Below are 20,913 nucleotides of genomic sequence, written 5' to 3' on the forward strand. Positions count from 1 at the left end.
ATGTTCAATTGGCAATCACCATCAACAAAGCACCGGGACACAAATGACGACCGGGACACAGGGAATATAAATGACGACCAGGACATAAGTAAAAAAAAAACTAAAAAAACTAAAAAAGGTAAAAACTACAAAATAAACTAAAAAGAAAAATAACTAATAAAAAAACTAAAAAAGCCAAAAAACTAAAAAAACTAAAAAAGAAAAGAAAAGTAAAAACTGAAAAATAAAGGAGAAAAACAAGACTAAAAAAAATTAAAAAAAACTAAAAAGGTAAAAACTACAAAAAAAACTAAAAAGAAAAAAGAAAAAAAACTAAAAAAAAAGTAAAAACTAAAAAGAAAAAAAGGGGAAAAACACAAAAATTTATTTCATCATACACCAATTCAAAAACGAATGTATATACAGACCGGGACACCGGGACACAAATGACGACCGGGACACAGGGAATATAAATGACGACCAGGACGCAGGGTCACAACTACAACGGGGACACCGGGGGGCACAGGGGGATATATAAATGACGACGGGGACACAGGGAATGTTCGATTAGCAATCACCATCAACAAAGCTCAAGGGCAATCATTAGAATCATGAGATATAAATAAAAAAAGGTAAAAAACTAAAAACTAAAAAAAGACCAATTCAAAAACGAATGTATATACAGACCGGGACACCGGGACACAAATGACGACCGGGAAACCGGGACACAAGGAATATAAATGACGACCGGGACACTCAAAGAGAAATTACAGACCTGGACACCGGGACACAAATGACGACCGGGACACAGGGAATATAAATGACGACCGGGACACAGGGACACAACTACAACGGGGAAGCTGGGGGGCACAGGGGGATATATAAATGACGACGGCGACACATGGAATGGTCGATTAGCAATCACCATCAACAAAGCTCAAGGGCAATCATTATAATCATGAGGTATAGATCTGAATACGGATTGTTTCCCCATGGACAATTATATGTTGCATGTTCAAGAGTCGGTAAACCTGACAACCTATTTATATGCACAGACAATGGGACAGCGAAGAATGTTGTACATTCGCAAGTTTTACGTAGTTAAAAACATATATATATATATATATATATATATATATATATATATATATATATATATATATATATATATATATATATGTATATATATATATATATATATATATATATATATATATATATATATATATTATATATATATATATATATATATATATATATATATATATATATATATATATATATATATATATATATATATATATATATATATATATCTATCTATATTCATAGGTGGGACACAGGGACACAACTACAATGGCGGGACGTAATACATGTACTGCTGACGAAAGGTGCACTGCTGAATTTGCCCTTCGTGCTCTAACAGGTGTTGAAGACGGAGCAGATACTCTCTTTGCCGAAGGGGGTGGGAGATGAGCCGTGTGTACCATTTACCAAAGGGCTGCAGAGACTGAAATTACACACTTTTCTCCGAAGGAAGTATAAGTTGAAAATTCTGCACTTCAATTAGAGATGCTCAGAAACAGAATGTACATTATGTAATCGAGCGTTGTTGCAGACGATTCAAACTGAAGACTAAAGCGAGTTGGGGACGTAATACATGTACTGCTGTCCAAAGGTGCACTGCTGAATTTGCCCTTCGTGCTCTAACAGGTGTTGAAGACGGAGCAGATACTCTCTTTACCGAAGGGGGTGGGAGATGAGCCGTGTGTACCATTTACCAAAGGGCTGCAGAGACTGAAATTACACACTTTTCTCCGAAGGAAGTATAAGTTGAAAATTCTGCACTTCAATTAGAGATGCTCAGAAACGGAATGTACATTATGTAGTCGAGTGTTGTTGCAGACGATTCAAACTGAAGACTAAAGCGAGTTGGGGACGTAATACATGTACTGCTGTCCAAAGATGTACTGCTGAATTTGCCCTCCGTGCTCTAACAGGTGTTGAAGACGGAGCAGATACTCTCTTTACCGAAGGGGGTGGGAGATGAGCCGTGTGTACCGTTTACCAAAGGGCTGCAGAGACTGAAAGTACACACTTTTCGCCGAAGGAAGTATAAGTGGAAAATTCTGCACTTCAATTAGAGATGCTCAGAAACGGAATGCACATTATATTGATCGAGCGTTGTTAAAGACGATTGAAACTGAAGACTAAAGTGAGTTGGGGACGTAATAAATGCACCGCTGACCATCGATGGATGGAAAAAACTCTGGTGTTTACAAAAGAGTCTGGAGGTAGAAAGTATAAATATATTAACAAAAGGCTTTAAGAGACGGAGGTGTAAGCCATGTTGACCAAAAGGGTTTGAAGACAAAACGTACATACTTTTACCGAAAAGATTCAGAAGGATTCGGAGGACAAAGTGGATTTGACTTGGATAGTGCACTTTTTGCTAAAGGGGGCTGGAGACAGAACGCGCGAGTTTTGGACAAAGAAGACTCAGTTCAAGAATAGGCATTATTTACTGAAAAGAGGTTGGGGTCAGGGAGGGCTTACTTCTTACCAAAAGAGGTAGTTGGAGAGTGTATCCTTTTTTTTTAAAGGTCGGAAAAACGGTGAACAAACCCTTGATAAAAGAGGTTTACAATCATAGCGTCTGAACTGCAGACTGGAAGGATTCTAAGACTGAGTATGCACACTATTAAACTGAGACTGTGTATGCACACTATGTGCATACATGTATGCACATGTATGTATGTGCATACATGTATGTATGTATGTGCATACATACATACATGAGTATGTGCATATGGTCTTGGGACAGATCGTAACTGCTTAGTAAAGAGTCAAATACATTAACAAAAGATGCAGTTCAAGACCGAACAAGGCTCAAAAGGCTGAAGTACTTGAAACAAAATTTTTAGAAACACATTTACAGAATTCAAGGTCAGAAGATGAATCAACATCAATATCTTCTTGAATATCTTGCCTCTACTACTGCTATTGAAATTTGATCAGAGCATTAAGCCACCTGATACAAACATTTTCCTATTATCTGTTTTACTTTTAAAATTCTTAAACCGTGAAAGACTGATCAGATTCTTTTACTGAATTTGTTATATATGATGGTGTGATTGGAGCAGCAGGCATGAGTTTTAATACCCTTGAGACGTTTCATACAAGCTCCCTTAATTTTTTTTTCCGGCTTTTTTTCTTTGCTTTTTTATTTTTAAGGGTATACATAAGTGTAAGAACAGGACTAAAAGTTTTTCATTTAGTCTTTTTCATCTTTTGAACTTTAGTTCAAAGTGAACTTGCTTCTTGAAAATGCCCTTTAGCTAAATCTTAAATCTTAGTTTTATGTTCATTTCTTGTTAAAGTGTTGGAAGTTTGATTGTGCTCAAATTGTCCCGTTTCTATGGTACCACAAAATCATACAAACTTTTTTTTATAATTATGACTAGTCTTGTACTTTTTCTTGTATTTTCAGTAGTAACAGTAAGATCATGTAGGCTGATAAAGTGGCTTCTTCTCGTGTAAAAGGACATTAAAATAATATAGTACCCACACTAGGAAAGGTGGAATATAATAAGTCGGAAAAGGCTTTGTTATGGAGATAGGTATGTTTCGAGCTGTAGCTTTGTGTTCACATACCATTGGGTTCCTTTAAAAGCTAACGTTTATGTGTTTCTTGTTTTTTTTTTTTTTTTTAATCTTTCTTACTGTTTTTAAGTGGTTTAAATAAGCATATTTAAAGTACTATTAAACGTACTAAAGCGAACTAAAAACAAAACTTAAACATAACTTTTTCTATTCGAAATTGGTAGATGTCAGTGTTTTCCAGGTTAAGGCAACGTTTTTATAGTCTGGTGTTTTAATCAAACATATACTTACCATTAATGTGTACTGTGTTTGCAGAAGAAACAATTTGTAACTCCTCACCAACAAATCTGAGTACGAGCACCAATACCTTGGTTGAATCAAATGCTGAGTTCAATTGTGAATCTGAAAATCAGGTACCATACTTGCTAATCATTTTTCTTTTTTAAGTTCTTAAGATTTAGGGTAAGAACTACCTGGGTAAAATTCGTAACGCTATTATTATGACAATCAGCAGTAGTAGCAATAACAAAATACCAATATATCAATAAATAATTAATTAATTTCAGCATTGTGAGAACGGAACAATCTTAGTGCTTCACTGGGTCTATTTGAGGCTACCACTATCACAACTACTATTATCTACAACTCACTGTGGCACAAAGATGCCTCAGGGTAACACAGCTGCACCCAATCCTACTGTACCCAATCTAGTTAAAGCTCCTCTTTTTAGACCCTCCCAAGACATACAAATTTCTTTTAGATACTTCCTTCCGACGTTTTCCCATCCTTTTGGGGACGCCCTGCTTTTCGGTTGGTCCTAAATGAAAACTGAAAAGGACGATATTTGACAATTTGTCATCTTTCATCCAATAAACATCTCTTAGCCTTCTTTACTTTTCTCTCCTTATAGTCCTAGAAAGTAGAATAAAAAATATATTTATAATATAGCTTACTGCTTAAAATAGTTTGTCAGGCAGATACCCAAAACAATTCGCAGACATTTCCTTTGAAAAATTAAATTAAAACATAGTTTTTTCAGCTGAAAGTAAGGAGCAACATTGAAACTTAAAAAGAACAGAAATTATAACGTGTAGGAAGGGGATTGCCTCCTCCTCAACATCTCACTCTTTACTCTAAACTTTTTTAGTACTTTTAAAAAGCTTCCTATTGTTCTAATTAAACGACCCTTGTGTTTCAAGAGTCGTTCTTAAAGAATTGGGACAAAATTCAAACTTTAGCGTAAAGAGGGTTATGTTTAGGAGGGGGCAATCCCTTTCATAAACGTAATAATTTCTGTTCCTTTTAAGTTTTAATGTTGCTCCTTCCTTTCAGTTGAAAAAACTTGTTTTTTAATTTAATTTCTGATCGTTCTTAAGTAATGCCAGGAAACCTGGCCTCACCTCCACGGAGAGATCCCCCTTGCCACGGAAATATCATCTAGACAATTAAATCACAGTGAAAATTTACCCCGGACAATTACCTTTAACAGCTCCACGCGTAAAATTGAGACGGAAAAGAGAAATCAAGACATTAAAAAAAATTTATAGGAATTCCGGCAAATTTCCTGCCCCAATATATAATTTTCCCTGAAACGTTCTACCCCTGAAAATATCCATCTCCATAAGAAATTCCCCTGGAAATGTATACACCCTTCATAATAATAAATATTATGGGTAAAAAATGGGCAAATTTTGTTACTTAAAGACGTTTTCCTGGGGCTCTGTGGGGGGTGGGGGGTCGTTTTATATCCAAAGGCAGAGTTTTTGGCCTTTCAACTATGGTGAACAAAATTGATATCTTAAAATTTTGATGGGACAATTTTGGAAAAAAAGGGGTGGGCGTGGTTGTCCTTCAATCTTTTTGGTCACTTAAAAGGCACTAGAAATTTTAATTTCCATTCGAATAAGCTCTCTCACGATATTCTAGGACCACTGGGTCGATACGATCATCCCTGGGAAAAATATACAAAAAAAACAACAAATAAACACGCTTCCGTGATCTTTCTTCTGGCAAAAAATACAAAGCTCCATGTTTTTGAAGATAGGAGCTTGAAACCACTACAGTATGGTTTTCTGATACACTGAATCTGATGATGTGATTTTCATTAAGATTATAATGCTCTTAGGGGATGGTTTCCCCTTTTTTCGAAAATCAGGCAAATTTTCTCAGGCTCGTAGCCTTTCCTAAATAAGAAAAAACTTGATGAAAGTTATATATTTAAAATCAGCATAATAAGCCGATTCTTTTGACATAACTATTTATATCAAAACTTCGTTTTTTAGAGTTTCGGTTACTATTCAGCCGGGTCACTCCTTGCTTACAGTTCGTCACGACGAACTGTTTGACATCTAACAAATCAGTTCCGTCTCCCAAAGCGCCAAACTTTTAGAAATTTACTTGACCACTGTCATCTCTTTAGCTTCCAATATTCTAATTTTGGTTCGCACATTTATCCTCCTGCTCCTCAAACTATTTTCAACTGACAAAAAACCCTAGACATTGGCTATTCTGCTTTTAACTTCTTTATTTCATCCATCTTTTTTTTACTAATTGCCAGATAAGTGAAGCTAACTACTTGACCGATCTTCTCGTTACCCAACCTCATCTCTTCAACCTCACTTATTCCAAGTCTAAGCGACTTAGTCTTCTTAGCATCAATTTTCAAACCTATTCTCGCACCCTTAGTTGTGAAAACCATCATTAATCATTCATTTGCTAACATTCAAGTTTTAAAAAAAACTTCAAACTACATTTGCAATTAACATAAAGTTTTCCTCCTGCTACCCCCTCCTCGCTTTTCATTCAAATACGTTTTTTAGATTCTAGTGCATGCAGCAACTGTCGATTCATACTGATTTTCGAATGTTTTTCTTCTGTTTACAAAAGACCCCAGTAATGTGCATTAGTAATATTTGACTCATGTATTTATAAACCTCATATATTTATAACTAATAAATAACTAGTGTAAGTAAGTGTGATGGCTTAGAGGGGTATAATAGTAAAAATAAGTTTTATTGCGCGAAAAACCAAAAAGTAAAATTCCCTTTTAAAAAAAAAATTTATAACATAAACAAAGAGTTGCACAACTCACAAAAATTTACTTTTGTGCTCCATTGCCAACCTGAGAAATCGTGCTAAACTTTTAATTATGGTAAAGCATTAATCCCTCATTACATTTCACCAGCCACGTCTCATCAAACTCACATTTTCCATAACTTGGTTTCTCAACTTACTCAATTCTACGCACTTATACATCACATGACTCACATTCTTTTCCATACTTCCACACACCGGGCAAAAGTAAAGACCATCTTGCCCACTCCTCCTCCCTAAATGTATCCTTCTTGCCCAAAGGGGCAAACCTTTCCCCCTTAACTCAATTATACACTATAATTCCTCTTTTTTTTAAACTCCCTTTTTTTAATGACCCTTTAAGTCTATACAAAGTCTGGAATTTAACCTAATGCGCAGAACCTGGCAGGAGGGTTGTCAATATTTAGGAAGGGCGATAAGGAACTACCTTGTCTTATTTGCAGTTTGTCGCATAAATTTTTGGAGTTTCTCAACTATTTCTTACTTCTTCCAAATGTTCAATTAATCTAAATTTTTATCAGTATAAAGACACCGTTTTTGTCTTAGAAAAGACTAAAGAACTTTTTTGCCTGAGAAAAGACTAAGCAGTCAAAATTAATAGATATTTCTTTTTAACTCGTTTTCGGAATGACCTAAAAAGTAGAACGAATTTGACTCTGCGTAACTTCTTCCTTTTAACTCACGTTCCTAAGTTCACGATTTTTGTTTCAGTTTTATCAATTTGATTTCTATGTTATATAAAGCTCAATCTGTTTTTGCCCCTCATTTTGGCATATATTTATAGATCTTCGAAGAAAAAACAATAATTTCAACTTTTTAGACTATTGCGAAAATGATCTTTTTAAATTTTTCCCTCTTTCTTTTTATTCCTCACAATCGTTTATTTTATCATTATTCTGCTATAATTATTATCGTTGATTGATGCTAATAGGAATTGGCCATAACATTTGAAACAAATTTGCCTTTTGATTTTCCACTGTCATGGAAAATCATTTTAAAATTATTTTTAACCATTTGCTTTAGGGCTACGAAAAAAATTATTTTTATAGTTATATTACAAATAAAACACATTGCAACAATACATCAATCGAAGTATAAAGGGAGGATATCTGACTTGTCCACTCTAGTCTGATTTCATCAGTGCGGGTCTGAATAAGTTAACCTTTAAAATCAATTGAAAGAGATTTTTCAACATAATCTAGTTTTTTTTAATTTCTTTTTTGGTTTAGCTTTGCTTTTTATGAAAAAAAACTAAAATAAAGGATAATTTTGTAAACATCTGAAATTTAACAGTTGTATTTTTCGGGTTGTGAGATGTAGCGTTTCGCATGTGTTTTGTTTTTTGGATTTAATTCGGTAACGGTTTCATCGTATAATCATTAATTCTTAAATTAATTCAAAAACTTATTTTACTATATACATTTCATTCTATTTATTATTTTCTTGTTTTGCTGTCCTCGACTTGCAGTATACCCTCACAGGTTTAAGTTTCAGTGTTCTGCTGATTTTTGTATTTTGGTGTGATTCTTTTTATATTTGGATGATTCTTGTTATAAGAAAACATTTTGCCACTACTACTAATGTTACAATTATTACATGCCAGTTATAAATTTTTTTCATCTGATCTGTCTCTGTCTTTGTGAATAAATTTTTTTCATTTTTTATTCTTTTGCTGACTATAGAAATCTTTTATTTGTCTTATTCTTATGGATTTTAAAAAAGGGTAGTGGCAGAACAAGGTAGGCGGCAGATGTTCCGTTTTATATAGGATATAGGAAGCAATAAAAATAACTGCTTATGCGCCATTGGAAACAATATGACGTTTATCTAACAAAATCACATTTTAATCATGTCCCCTATCCTGAAATTATTTGGTGATTCTCCTTCCTACTATGAAAACTTCTATTCTCACTTTTTGATTAAAAAAAATCAATAAAAGAAAAATCAGCCCATTTTGGCAAAGACATTGATTAGCAGAATTATATTAAAGATATCTTATTGTCATATTAATACGTAAGTTCCTTGTCTTATCGACAGTTCTTACCATAAAACTGCCACGGAGAACTATTAGATAAAAAAATGCTACTAAATTGAGAACTTCATTGTTAGAATACTAATATATAAACCTTTTTATTTGAGTTACTGGAGAAACCTTTTTCATAATAAAAGGGAAGACGAACTGCTTGCTATCATAGAAAGGTTGGTTTTGCTACAGGAATACTACTTTAAAGAATTAACGCATAGCTAAAACCAAAGTGAAGGAAGGAGCGTTAAAATTCTTGTTTTATTCCCTTTTCATGTGAATACTAGCCATTACCCCTACTAACATAGCCTAATATAGCCATTACCCTCGACTAATATAGACATTACCCCCGACTTTTTTATTAGTTTACTGTTTAAAATTTCACAGGGTAGACCCAAACAGATGGGAATCGGCTTTCTTTTTTCCTTTCCTTTTTTTCGTACTGGATTAAAAGTTGTCACAGAAAGCTTAAAAGTAGTTACGTTTCGAAATGTTGTGGTTATTTGTCTCTTAAGAAAGTGTGGATTTTGCGACTGGCTTTCGGAAACGTCACAGATCTGAATTAATGAAATCAAAGCACTTTTACCCCTGAGGTATGGTGAAGGAATCTCTCTTTTAATCTATGACTAAATTATCACGAGCTTGAAAGTCTTTGCATCCAAATGAAAGAAATATGTGAAGCAAATTTAAAGCTTAAATTTGGACCCTGTGAAGTGATGTTCATTATTTTACATCTACTTCTTAATACGTCTAGGGCTTGAAATACATGATACGTCTAGGGCTTGAAACACACCTGGAAGCCACCATGGCAATACAAAAGCCGCAGAGAACAAGCCAAATTTGAAAAAAATTAAATAAAAGCCTTATCTACCCCCTAAATTAGACTACTCATCCATCCAACTACTTTAATTTACCTAACGCACTAAGTTTCAGAGTTATCAAAAAGCCATTCTTCATCCCTTCTACTTTAGAAAAAGCCTTGTAAATGCTAAGTTCTGTCAGGGGCCAATATTAGCTTCGACAGCCGTATTTCACATGCCGCGTTCAAATGAGACAGTTTTGAGTTCATTTCTATTCTGGCTTCGGGTTTGAAAATGCTTATTTCTTTGACTGGCTAATTTGTGTTTGAAGTACTTCAGGATTTTTTTTTTTTATAGGCTAATGGTTAGATGTAGCCAACTATTAGTCTAGGAAATCTGTGACAAAAAAAGGGGTCAAAATCAAACAAAATGCTATACAAATAATTTTTCACTCCCCGACTATTCACGGATTCTGAATGTTCATCACTGATTCTGAATATGTTTTTATGTTATTTTTTTTATATACAATGTAGGCTAGTTGACAGAAAGCAACAAGTTCGGCAGTTTTTTATGTTGTGAGAGTTTGTTTGGTAATAAAGTGCTATTCTATTCTGAATATTCACTGTATTCACTGATTCTAAATCTGAAAAGTCTGCCGCTCCAGCTCTTTCGAAACTTTGAATTTCAGGTTGAATTGAGGTCGAGGCAAAAAAATGCAGAGTGATTGAATGCCGGAAAATGTGATCAGTCTATATTATTTTTACGCTTTTTAATTTCCTTTAAACAGGCATTTAAATGTGGCATTACTACGCAAAATCGCTTTGTCATTTTCGCTTCATGAAAATTGATTGTACTTAAAGGGTAGGTCTGGCACATTTGATTGGCACAGAAATCAGGTATTTCTGAGAACAAGACAACATATACAAACGTATTGAAGCTTAGTTTTTGGTTTTATTTAAGTTCACTTTTTCAGTTCCAATTTCAATTAAGTTGATTCAGTTGCAATCAAATTAAATAGAAAATTTCTGTGAAAAGAACAAAAAAAAAATACTTAATTAAAAAATTAAAAAACAAATAATGCTAACAAATTAAAGCCAGTCGTTACCATGACTAAATTTCGCATGTTCTTTTATCCCTAGTTATTTTACTAAAAGTTTCTTTTAATAAATCATTTAGTCTGTTTAAAACTTATGGCATATTTTCTTGTGCTTCCTCAACTGCTTTTGAGATTATGACATGGTTTGTAACCATCTTTTTGAGCCCAAGACTGAAATACGTGAGGCCATATTTTCAGGCGAGCAAAAGGAACTATTACTCTAATAATAGCTTAATAGGATGTTTAAAGAAATTATTATAGTTATTTTACTATAGGAATTTCAAAGGGTGTCCCATTCTCCACCACGTGCTGTATATTCAATCACACGAAATCCACTTCTACCACCCTGTGCTTCGAAATACATGGCACAATTTTCGCCATGAATGGCACACTTTCTACGCCATGTTTTTTTTCAAATCCGGCACGATTTTTATCGCGTTTGGCATATTTTTGTCATGGTTGGCCCGCGCAACCTGTTTTTGACACAATTTTGAAAGTGATTAACCCCCAAAGCATGCAGCACTTGACATGTATTTCAGAACAATTTTTTTTTTAATGGACAAAAAAAAATCCAGTAAATACAGTTTTACTAGTCTTATTAACGAGAAGAGATTTAAAGCTTCTGAGGTTTACAAAATGACGATTGCTTTAAGTGTGCTTTTTTTTTAAAGACCTTTATATTGTAGTTCAAAGAGAAGGTTTCCAAAACTGTCTCAAGTAAAACTCACTTTTGAAAGAAAATCAATTTAAAAAAATAAAAATGTAGCAGAATTTGTTGTTTTTTTTTTCAAGAACAAATCTCCGTCTTCTTTTTTTATATATAAATATGGCCCACAAACAATAAGTTTAGTTCCAAAAACCGTGTTTTTTAACCAATCCAAAACATCAAATAACAGATTTTACATTATGTATTATCTACCAGCATCACTTTAAGTGGGGGGGGGGATTGCATGAATTTATCTTCAGAGAAAGGAACAGATAGCAAAGCAAGAAAAAACGGCGAAACTAAAATTGTTCTATGATAAACCTCTCTAATATCTAGAAAGAGGTTTAGGTTTAATTGCTTCATTGTTTAGACAAATGACAAGACTATCTAGAGCTATTTAAAGACAAAACAACAACAGGTGGCAAAAGTGAAAAAAGTTGTGAGGCTGATATTTATTTTCGTTTTAAACCTAACAAAAGTCTTTAAAGAGACTTAGTCACTTTCATCCTTAGGGCGAGGTGACTGGAGCTATCAGCTCCAGAAAGGAGCTATCAGCATACAAAGTAATAGTGGAGGTAGAAAATGTGAGGCATCTGAAGAGGTATCTGGCTCCAGAAGGGAGCTATCAGTTATCAGCTCCAGAAAGGAGCTATCAGCATACAAAGCAATAGTGGAGGTAGAAAAGGTGAGGAATCTGAAAAGGTATCTGGCTCCAGAAAGGAGCTACCAGCTATCAGCTCCAGAAAGGAGCTATCAGCATACAAAGCAAATGTGGAGGTAGAAAAGGTGAGGGATCTGAAGAGGTATCTGGCTCCAGGAAGGAGCTATCAGCTCCAGAAAGGAGCTATCAGAAGGAGCTATCAGCATAGAAAGCAATAGTGGAGATAGAAAAGGCGAGGAATCTGGAGAGGTATCTGGTACATTCCTCTGGATTATCTAGAAAGTAACCCCTCAAATTCTAGGATAGTAAGTGACAAGACAAGAATGAATTGTCTGGTACAAAGTATCAGATAGTGAAAATTGGTAAAACTCTAATTAATTTTGAGATAAACATCTCTGTTGTCTAAAAAAGATTTAAACAATTTTTATTTAGGGTGATAAGCGACTCGATCAAAAGGAGCTATCTACAGACAAAGCAACTGATAGTGAAAGTAGAAAAGACGGTGAGACTGAGAACGATTCTGAGACCAACGAGGATGATGTAATACCGCCACTTCAGCAATATGCCATCAGGAGACAGTCATTGGTAACTTTCCATTTACCCTGCTTTTTCATTTATTGTTATATTTACTTAAGCTATACAGAATAAATTGAAGAATATCCTCCTGAATTGAAGTGGCACAATGACAAAATATCATCTTTTGTAAGATAAGGTAAAATATTTGAGATTGTTTGTGACACCATATATGCGATTTCTCAAACACTTTTGTGCGTTTTTTTCTGCAAATATAAATGTGTCATTCAATTTGTCACTTTTCCTCAGATCGTAGTATGTGGGAAGCAAAAATCATGGATACAGACATAAATATAAGCAGACATTATATTATACTATGTAATACTGTATTATATATTATATTATATTATATATTAATATATTATTAATACATTGTTTTAATTATTTTTCTTTTAATTATAATTTTTATTACTATTAATAATAAAAAATTAATAATACTAAATAATAATATACAAATAATAAAAATAAAATAATAGAATAATGAGCAGGCTATAGCATATAGTATAAGTAGACTATAGTATAGTTTAATAGGGATATTATACTAAAATATCGGTGCGTTGGATTCGGGATCCCTTGTCTGAGAGGACATGGGTTCGAATCCCAGTGTACCCAATTCTTCAGTTTGGGACGGTGGTCAGTGGCGTGACTCTGTAAGCTTAGCCAGAGTCGACCCAGCTCTAAATGGGTACCTGGAGAAATCTGGGGAAGGTAAACAGGAAGGGTGTGCGAAAGCACAGGATGGCTGGCCCCCAACCCCCCATTGCACTTCCTGGCTGAAGGGCCAAGAAACGGAGATCAGCACCGCCAGCACGGACTGTAAAGTTTAATGCCGTATCCTTTACCTTTTACCCTTTTTTTATACTAAAATATATTATACTGTAAGCAGACAGAATCATAACTTATAAATCAGACATTTTATTATCCTATATATTATTATACTATATTATATATTATACTATATTATATTTTTGTATTATTATTATATTATTTTAATTATTATTTTTAATAATAATTTCTATTATTATGCAAAAAAATGTTATTTTGTTTTTGTTAAACATATAATTTAAATAATTAAAATAATAAAATAATAATAAATAATAGTATAAAAAATAATAATAATAAAATAATAAGCAGTCTATAGTATAGTATAATATAGACCATATTATACTATATTATACTATAATCAGACAGAAGCAAAACCTATAAAGCAGACATGATTGGCCAGAGCTTGGCAATAAACATTTTGTCTGATCTATAGCCTACTAAATGAATACATGTCTTAAAATCCTTCTCCAATTTGTCCAGTGCTCATGCTGGTTTAAGAATTTATCTATTTTAATTTAATAAAAAAACTTTTCTTATATGTTTATTCACATTTTTTTCATACTGTGAGGTAAATCTTACAGTATTCTTGTTTAAGCTTTACTCAAGGACTTTTAAGATAATAATGTTTTTTGTTTACATTATGCTTGAAAGTTGTGAGGCATATGTTGCTGAAATATGTTAGAGTAATATGTTAGTAACAGTAAGAGTTACAGTAACAGTTAGTAACAGTAATATGTTAGTTATAAAAAAAAATTCAAGTCCTCGAAATTAAAAATACTGAAGACTTCAAGATTAAGGGACGATTAAAGCGTTCAAATAGTACCTAAAGAATATTTAAATAACTTTTTTTCTGTTATGAGTATTCTAGGTTTTAAACTGGAAGTCAGTTTATGGTAGTTTTTTTTTCTAAACGCACAATTTTTTTTTCTCTTTTGTTTGTCATTTAAAGAAGTTCATTTGATTCAATCTCTTATCTTTATAGAAAAATTTAACATAATGAAAGATTTAAAGCTACGATTTCAACTATGTGAAATCGTAAAACTACGATTTATCTATCGATTTTGCATGTCTTGCTGCCTTTTTTGTTAACAGATTTTTCTTTAGATTAAATTTAAAAAAACAAGTTTTTTTAACATTCAATAAGGAGCGACAATAAAACTTATTCCGTATATGGAAGGGGTTTTCCCCTCCTCAACGCCTCCCTCTTTACGCTATAGTTTGACTCTTTCTCACAACTCTACTTTTTAAAACAATAAAAACCTTTAGTGTAAAGAGCGAGGCGTTGAGGAGGAGACAACCCCTTTCATATACGGAATAATTTCTGTTCGTTTTAAGTGTTATTGTCGCTCCTTACTTGCAGTTAAAAAACTTGTTTTTCTATTTAATTTCTGAACGTTTTTCAATTAATGCATGTTTTGATTTTCGCTCACCTTACATGAATAATTAAAATTAAATTTGCATATTAATGGGTGGGGGAGGAGGCCTAGTTGCACTCCATTTTCGTTTAATTAAAAAGGCAAACAGGACTTTTTTACGAACGTTTTTACTATTAATAAAAACGATGTATGAGGGGGTCCTCATACATGTATTATTAATCATACATAATGTATTATTATGTGTATGAGGGGGTCCTCCCCCTCGTCAATACCTCGCTCAATTTTCAATTTGGTCCCACTTCCGAAAGATTGACCCCTGAATCACAAAGGCCATAGAATAAGTAGTTAAAATTACTAAAAAATACTTTAGCGTAAAGAGTGAGGTATTGTTGAGGAGACGAACCTTGTTTATGTAATAATTTCTGTTCGTTTTAGGTTCTAATGCTTCTCTTTACTTCCACCTGAAAAACTTTTTTTATTTATTTTCTCATTGTTTTTTTTAATAATACTAAGAAATCCTGCGGCCCCTCCATGGAAATTTTCTTCCCTCATGATAAATTCCTTCATGGAAAGATCCTCCTACGTAACCCCCTCCTCCGACCCCCTTTAACGTGAAAGAGTCCCCCTGATAACGTCTATACACGTCTCAATAATCATTACTATATGTAAACAATGGTCAAAGTTTGTAAGTTGCAACCCCTCCCCCGGGGACTGTGGGGAATCAAGTAGTCACGAAAGACATATTGGTTTTTACGACTATGCTGTAAAAATGGTTGTCTCAAGATTTTGATTCCATGACTTTGGGGGGAAATGAGCGTGGGGGGGACCCTAGGTGCCCTCCAATTTTTTGGTCACTTAAGAAGGGCACTAGAACTTTTAATTTACGTAAGAATGAGCCGACAAGTGATATTCTAGGACCACTGGGTCGATACGATCGCCCCTGGGGAAAAGACAAAAAAAAATAATAAACATGCAGCCGTGATCTGTCTTCTGGGAAAAAATACAAGATTCCACATTTTTGTAGATAGGAGCTTGAAACTTCTACAGTAGGGTTCTCTGATACGCTGAATCTGATGGTGTGATTTTTGTTAAGATGTTTCGACTCTTAGGGGTCTTTTACCCCATATTCAAAAAGTTTGTGGTAAAGAACTGTAATAAGGAGCGACCCGGCTCAATAGTAACCGAAACTCTAAAAAACAGAATTTTAATACCAATAGTTACATTAAAAGAATGGCATTTTAATGTTAATTTAGAACATATAAGTTTCATCAAGTTTACCCATCAAAAGTTACGAGCCTAAGAAAATTTGCCTTATTTTAGAAAATAGGGGGAAACATCCTTTAAAAGTCATAGAATCTTAACAAAAATCCCACCATCAGATTCAGCATATCAGAGAATCCTATAGTAGAAGTTTTAAGCAACTATCTACGAAAATGTGGAGTTTTGCATTTTTGCCAGAAGACAGATCACGGATGCGTGTTTATTTGTTTGTTTCTTTTTTTGTTTTCTTTCAGCGGTGATCGTATCGACCCAGTGGTCCTAGAATGTCGCGAGAGGGTTCATAATAATGGAAATTAAAAGTTCTAATGATATTTTTAAGTAGCCAAAAAATTGGAGGGCACCTAGGCCCCATCCCACACTCATTCTTTCCCAAAGTCACCAAATCGAATTTCTGAGATAGCCATTTTATTCAGCATAGTCACAAAACCTAAAAACTATGTCTTTGGGGACAACTTACTCCCCCACAGTCCCCGTGGGAGAGGCTGCAAGTTACAAACTTTGATCAGTGTTTACACATAGTAATGGTTATTGGGAAGTGTACAGACAATTTCAGGGGATTTTCTTGGTTGGGGAGGGCTTTGGGGGAGGGGATTAAGCGGGGGGAACTTTCCATGGAGTAATTTTTAATGGGAAAAATGAATTTCCATGAAGGGGGCGCAGGACTTTTTAGCATTTTTTTAAAAGAGTTTCTCCAACTGAAAGTAAGGAGCAGCAGTAAAACTTAAAACGAACAGAAATTATCACGCATATAAGGGGATCACCTCCTCTTAATACCTCGCTCTTTACGCTAAAGTAACCTTATTAATTTCAACTATTTATTCTACGGCCTTTGTGATTCAAAGGTCATTCTTAAAGAATTGGGACAAAATTTCAGCTTTAGTGTAAAGAGTGAGGCATTGACGAGGGGGTGAACTCCTCATATACGTAATAAAAACTTGCGAATTTAGAAGTTCGTTACGTAAGTTAATTTGTAAGTTACGTATATTTTTACTAATGAAAATGTTCGAAAAATTAAAAGTTCTCCTTTCCTTTTTAAGTAACCAAAGAATTGGAGGGTAACCAGGCTTACTCCCCCGCTCCTTTTTTTCTCAAAATCGTCCGATCAAAACTATGAGAAAGCCGTTTAGCCCAAAAAAATTAATATGCAAATTTTGTTTTAATTATTCGTTTGTGGAGAGCCAAAATCAGAACATGCATTACTTCAAAAACGTTCAGAAATTAAATACATAACCGAGTTTTCCTAACAAGGAACGACGTTAAAACTTAAAGCGAACAGAAATTACTCCGCATAGGAAAGGGGCTGTTCCCTCCTCAACGCCCCAATCTTTACGCTAAAGTTTTTTACTGTTTTAAAAAGTAGAGTTGAGAAAAAGAGTCAAATTTTAGCGTAAAGAGTGGGGCGTTGAGGAGGGAGTAGCCCCTTTCCTATACGGAGTAATTTCTGTTCGTTTTAAGTTTTAATGTCGCTCCTTACTTTCAGTCAGAAAAACTTGTTTTTTTATTTAATTTCTAAAATAAGGTGAATTTCAGGCTCATAACTTTTGATGGGTTGAACTAAACTTGATGAAACTTATATATTTAGAATCAGCGTAAAAATTCGATACCTTTGATGTAACTATTGGTTTCAAAATTCCATTTTTAGAGTTTCAGTTACTATTGAGCCGGGTCGCTCCTTATTACAGTTTGTTACCACGAACTGTTTGAAACTGGATGAAAATAAAAACAAAGCTTGTAACATGCAGATCAAGTGGTAAAGTTTTTCTACTGAGTTTGAATTTTGTAATTTAAATAAATACATATTTTTACTTTTTATTATCTGAATTTTATTGTAAATTTTTCTGACTTTTTGTTTGACTCTCGTCAACTCGATAATTACCAGTTAGAAGTAATTTACATCAGGGAATATCTTTGAAAAGTATTACTTGCTGATGATTTTTCTTGCCAATTATTTCTCTTTCTTAGGGGTATGACTAAATTTAACAAGGTTTATCTGTTCAGAATCAGAATCACAACAGAGAAGCGAATAGAGACAACCCAATATCCGCAAGAAAAATTCAAAACAATTCAATAAACAATTAGCCTAATTTGAATAAAGAAGTAAAACATTCAGATTCGAAGATAATAAATTTTTTTAGTGAAATTCTGAGACGCTATACTACCTGTAGGCCCAATGGTTCTATATAGTCGGAAAATTTCAAATGACTTCTGAAGACTGACAATCAGTTTTTGGAGTATTATTATACTTTCTAGCGTTCTTTTAAGTTTTGGGGTAGATTCATCCATCACAGTCATGCAGATATATAATATAATATAGGAGTTTCTATAACTATATTGGACTAAGCGCTTAATGTTCTATTATTTGTCTCTTGTAGAATATTTTGTTTTCTCTTTGTTTCTTTTATTGTAATCTATTTTTTGTCTATTATACTTGTTTTGAATCATGCATTCTATTGTTCTCTCCATTTTTCATTAGGTTACTGGGCAATCTGATAGTATAACGTCAACTTCCGATTTTGAGTCTGATGATATAGATACTCCACTAGATCGATCATCAATGTTCAGAAGCTCCTTCACAAGCCAATTCGGAGGAGGTTCACAGGTAAAACTAAATTTTGTTTCACTGAAAAATAGGTAAACAAAAACTAGTAAAAAAAAAATTGTAATGTCTTCCCGGGCGAAATACACTTGTTTTTACTTGTGATTGTTTTGGTTTGCTAAGTAACTATCAAGCTTCAGTGATTGTGCAATGATCAGATTTTGCAATAAATGGTCAAAAAAGTAAGCTCCTGTAATTATTGCTCCCGACTTTAGATTAATCATTTTGCTCTTTTATGGTTGTCGATCCCAAGCTCCCGTGATTATTGCTTTCGTCTTCTGGTTATTTTTTTCTCCTCTTATGGTTGTTGATCCCAAGCTCCCGTAATTATTGCTTATGTCTTTTGGTTAATTTTTTTCTCCTTTTATGTTTGTTTTCCCGTAACTATTGCTCCCGTCTTCAGTGTATCTCTTTTCCACCTCTTATGTTTGTTTTCCAATCGATTTGTACCAGAAAAATTGTAATTGTACCCAGTCAAATTTTACGGGATCAAACAGTTCGTGGTAACGAACTGTAGGAAGGAGCAACCCGGCTCAATAGTAACAAAAAACTCTAAAAAATGGAATTTTAATACCAATAGCTACATCAAAAGAATCGCATTTTAATCCTGATTTTAAATATATCAGTTTCATCAAGTTTAGTCTTACCCATCAAAAGTTCCGAGCCTGAGAAAATTTGCCTTATTTTAGAAAACAGGAGGAAACACCCCCTAAAAGTCATGGAATCTTAACGAAAATCACACCACCAAAATCAGCGTATCAGAGAACCCCATTATAGAAGTTTCAAGCTCCTATCTGCATAAATGTGGAATTTTGTATTTTTTGCCAGAAAGATCACGGATGCGTTTTTATTTGTTTGTTTTTTTTTTCCCAGGGGTGATCGTATTGACCCAGTGGTCCTAGAATGTTGTGAGGGGACTCATTCTAACGGAAATGAAAAGTTCTAATGCCCTTTTTAAGTGACCAAAAAATTGGAGGACACCTAGGCCCCCTCCCACGCTAATTATTTTGCCAAATTCAACGGATCAAAATTCTGAGATAGCCATTTAATACAACGTAGTCGAAAAACCTTATAACTATGTCTTTGGGGACGACTTACTCCCCCACAGTCTCCGTGGGAGGGGCTACAAGTCACAAACTTTGACCAGTGCTTACATATAGTAATGGTTATTGGGAAGTGTACAGACGTTTTCAGGGGGAGCTTTGGTTGGGGGAGGGGCTGAGAAGAGGGGGAGATGCTTGGGGAACTTTCCATCGAGGAATTTGTCATGGGGGAAGAAAATTTCCATGAAGGGAGCGCAGGATTTTCTAATATTATTTAAAAAAAAAAAACTATGAAAAAATAAATATGAAACAGTTTTTTCAACCTGAAGTAAAGAACAGCATTAAAACTTAAAACGAACAGAAATTATTAAGCATATGAGGGATTCACTTCATCCTAATACCTTACTCTTTAAGCTAAAGTAATTTTATTGGTTTCAATCGTTTATTCTACCGCCTTTGTGATTCAGGGGTGATGCGTAAGGAATTGGGAAAAAATGTATGATGGGTTCACCTCCTCCTAATACCTCGCTCTTTCCGCTAAAGTGTTTTTAGTAGTTTCAACTATTTATTCTACGGCTTTTGTGATTCAGGGGTCATTCTTAATGAATTGGGACAAAATTTAAGCTTCAGTGTAAAGAGCGAGGTACTGACGAGGGGGTGAACCCCCTCATATATCTATATATATATAAATAAGTGGTTTGTGTGTTATGTCTGTTACACTATGTCTGTTACGCCAGATTATATCTTCTGTATATATAAAAATGAGTTGTATGTACTTTTGTGTTGAGGGTTTGCATATGACGTCTGAAAAATAAAGAATAATGACGAAGACCACACTGCCTTTCCATAATACAACAACAAAAGAGTGAATAATGAGGACTTTTTTTCCCAAGACAGTGAACCAACCAAACCTATTTGAATATTTCGGCCCTATATCTAAGGGCCGTCTTCAGCAAAGAAAAAATAAAAAACAATAAAACACTTACAATAAAAGTTCTCAGTTAAAAATCCATTTGTTTTTATTTTAAAATAGCCTTGGCATCATTACTTCTTAACGAAAAGTTCAGCCAAGACTGTCTGATAAAAGCTAACATTTTACAAGATAAAAAGGTTCATTCATTTCACTAACTGTATTTATTAAAAATTGGAATGATTTCTTATTGCGATATTTGCATTCTCTGCAGCTAATCTGATAGTTCTTTTGATATTGGGCTTGTTACGCAGTGTGATATATGCAGTATAATACGCAGTGTGAATA

General features: G+C 34.0%; 1 protein-coding gene across 3 annotated transcripts in view; it reads left to right on the plus strand.

Moving 5' to 3' along the window:
- LOC136038243 (ras-specific guanine nucleotide-releasing factor 2-like) overlaps positions 1 to 20,913 on the plus strand; it is a 296,269-nt gene that overhangs the window by 238,050 nt on the left and 37,306 nt on the right. For all 3 annotated transcript variants that reach the window (XM_065721353.1, XM_065721352.1, XM_065721351.1), the window contains 3 exons: positions 3,898 to 3,995; positions 12,394 to 12,546; positions 18,490 to 18,615. In XM_065721353.1, coding sequence (XP_065577425.1) covers positions 3,898 to 3,995; positions 12,394 to 12,546; positions 18,490 to 18,615 — 377 coding nt within the window. The remainder of the gene's footprint in view (positions 1 to 3,897; positions 3,996 to 12,393; positions 12,547 to 18,489; positions 18,616 to 20,913) is intronic.

This window comes from Artemia franciscana, chromosome 17, assembly GCF_032884065.1.
Source record: "Artemia franciscana chromosome 17, ASM3288406v1, whole genome shotgun sequence".
NCBI lineage: Eukaryota > Metazoa > Arthropoda > Branchiopoda > Anostraca > Artemiidae > Artemia > Artemia franciscana.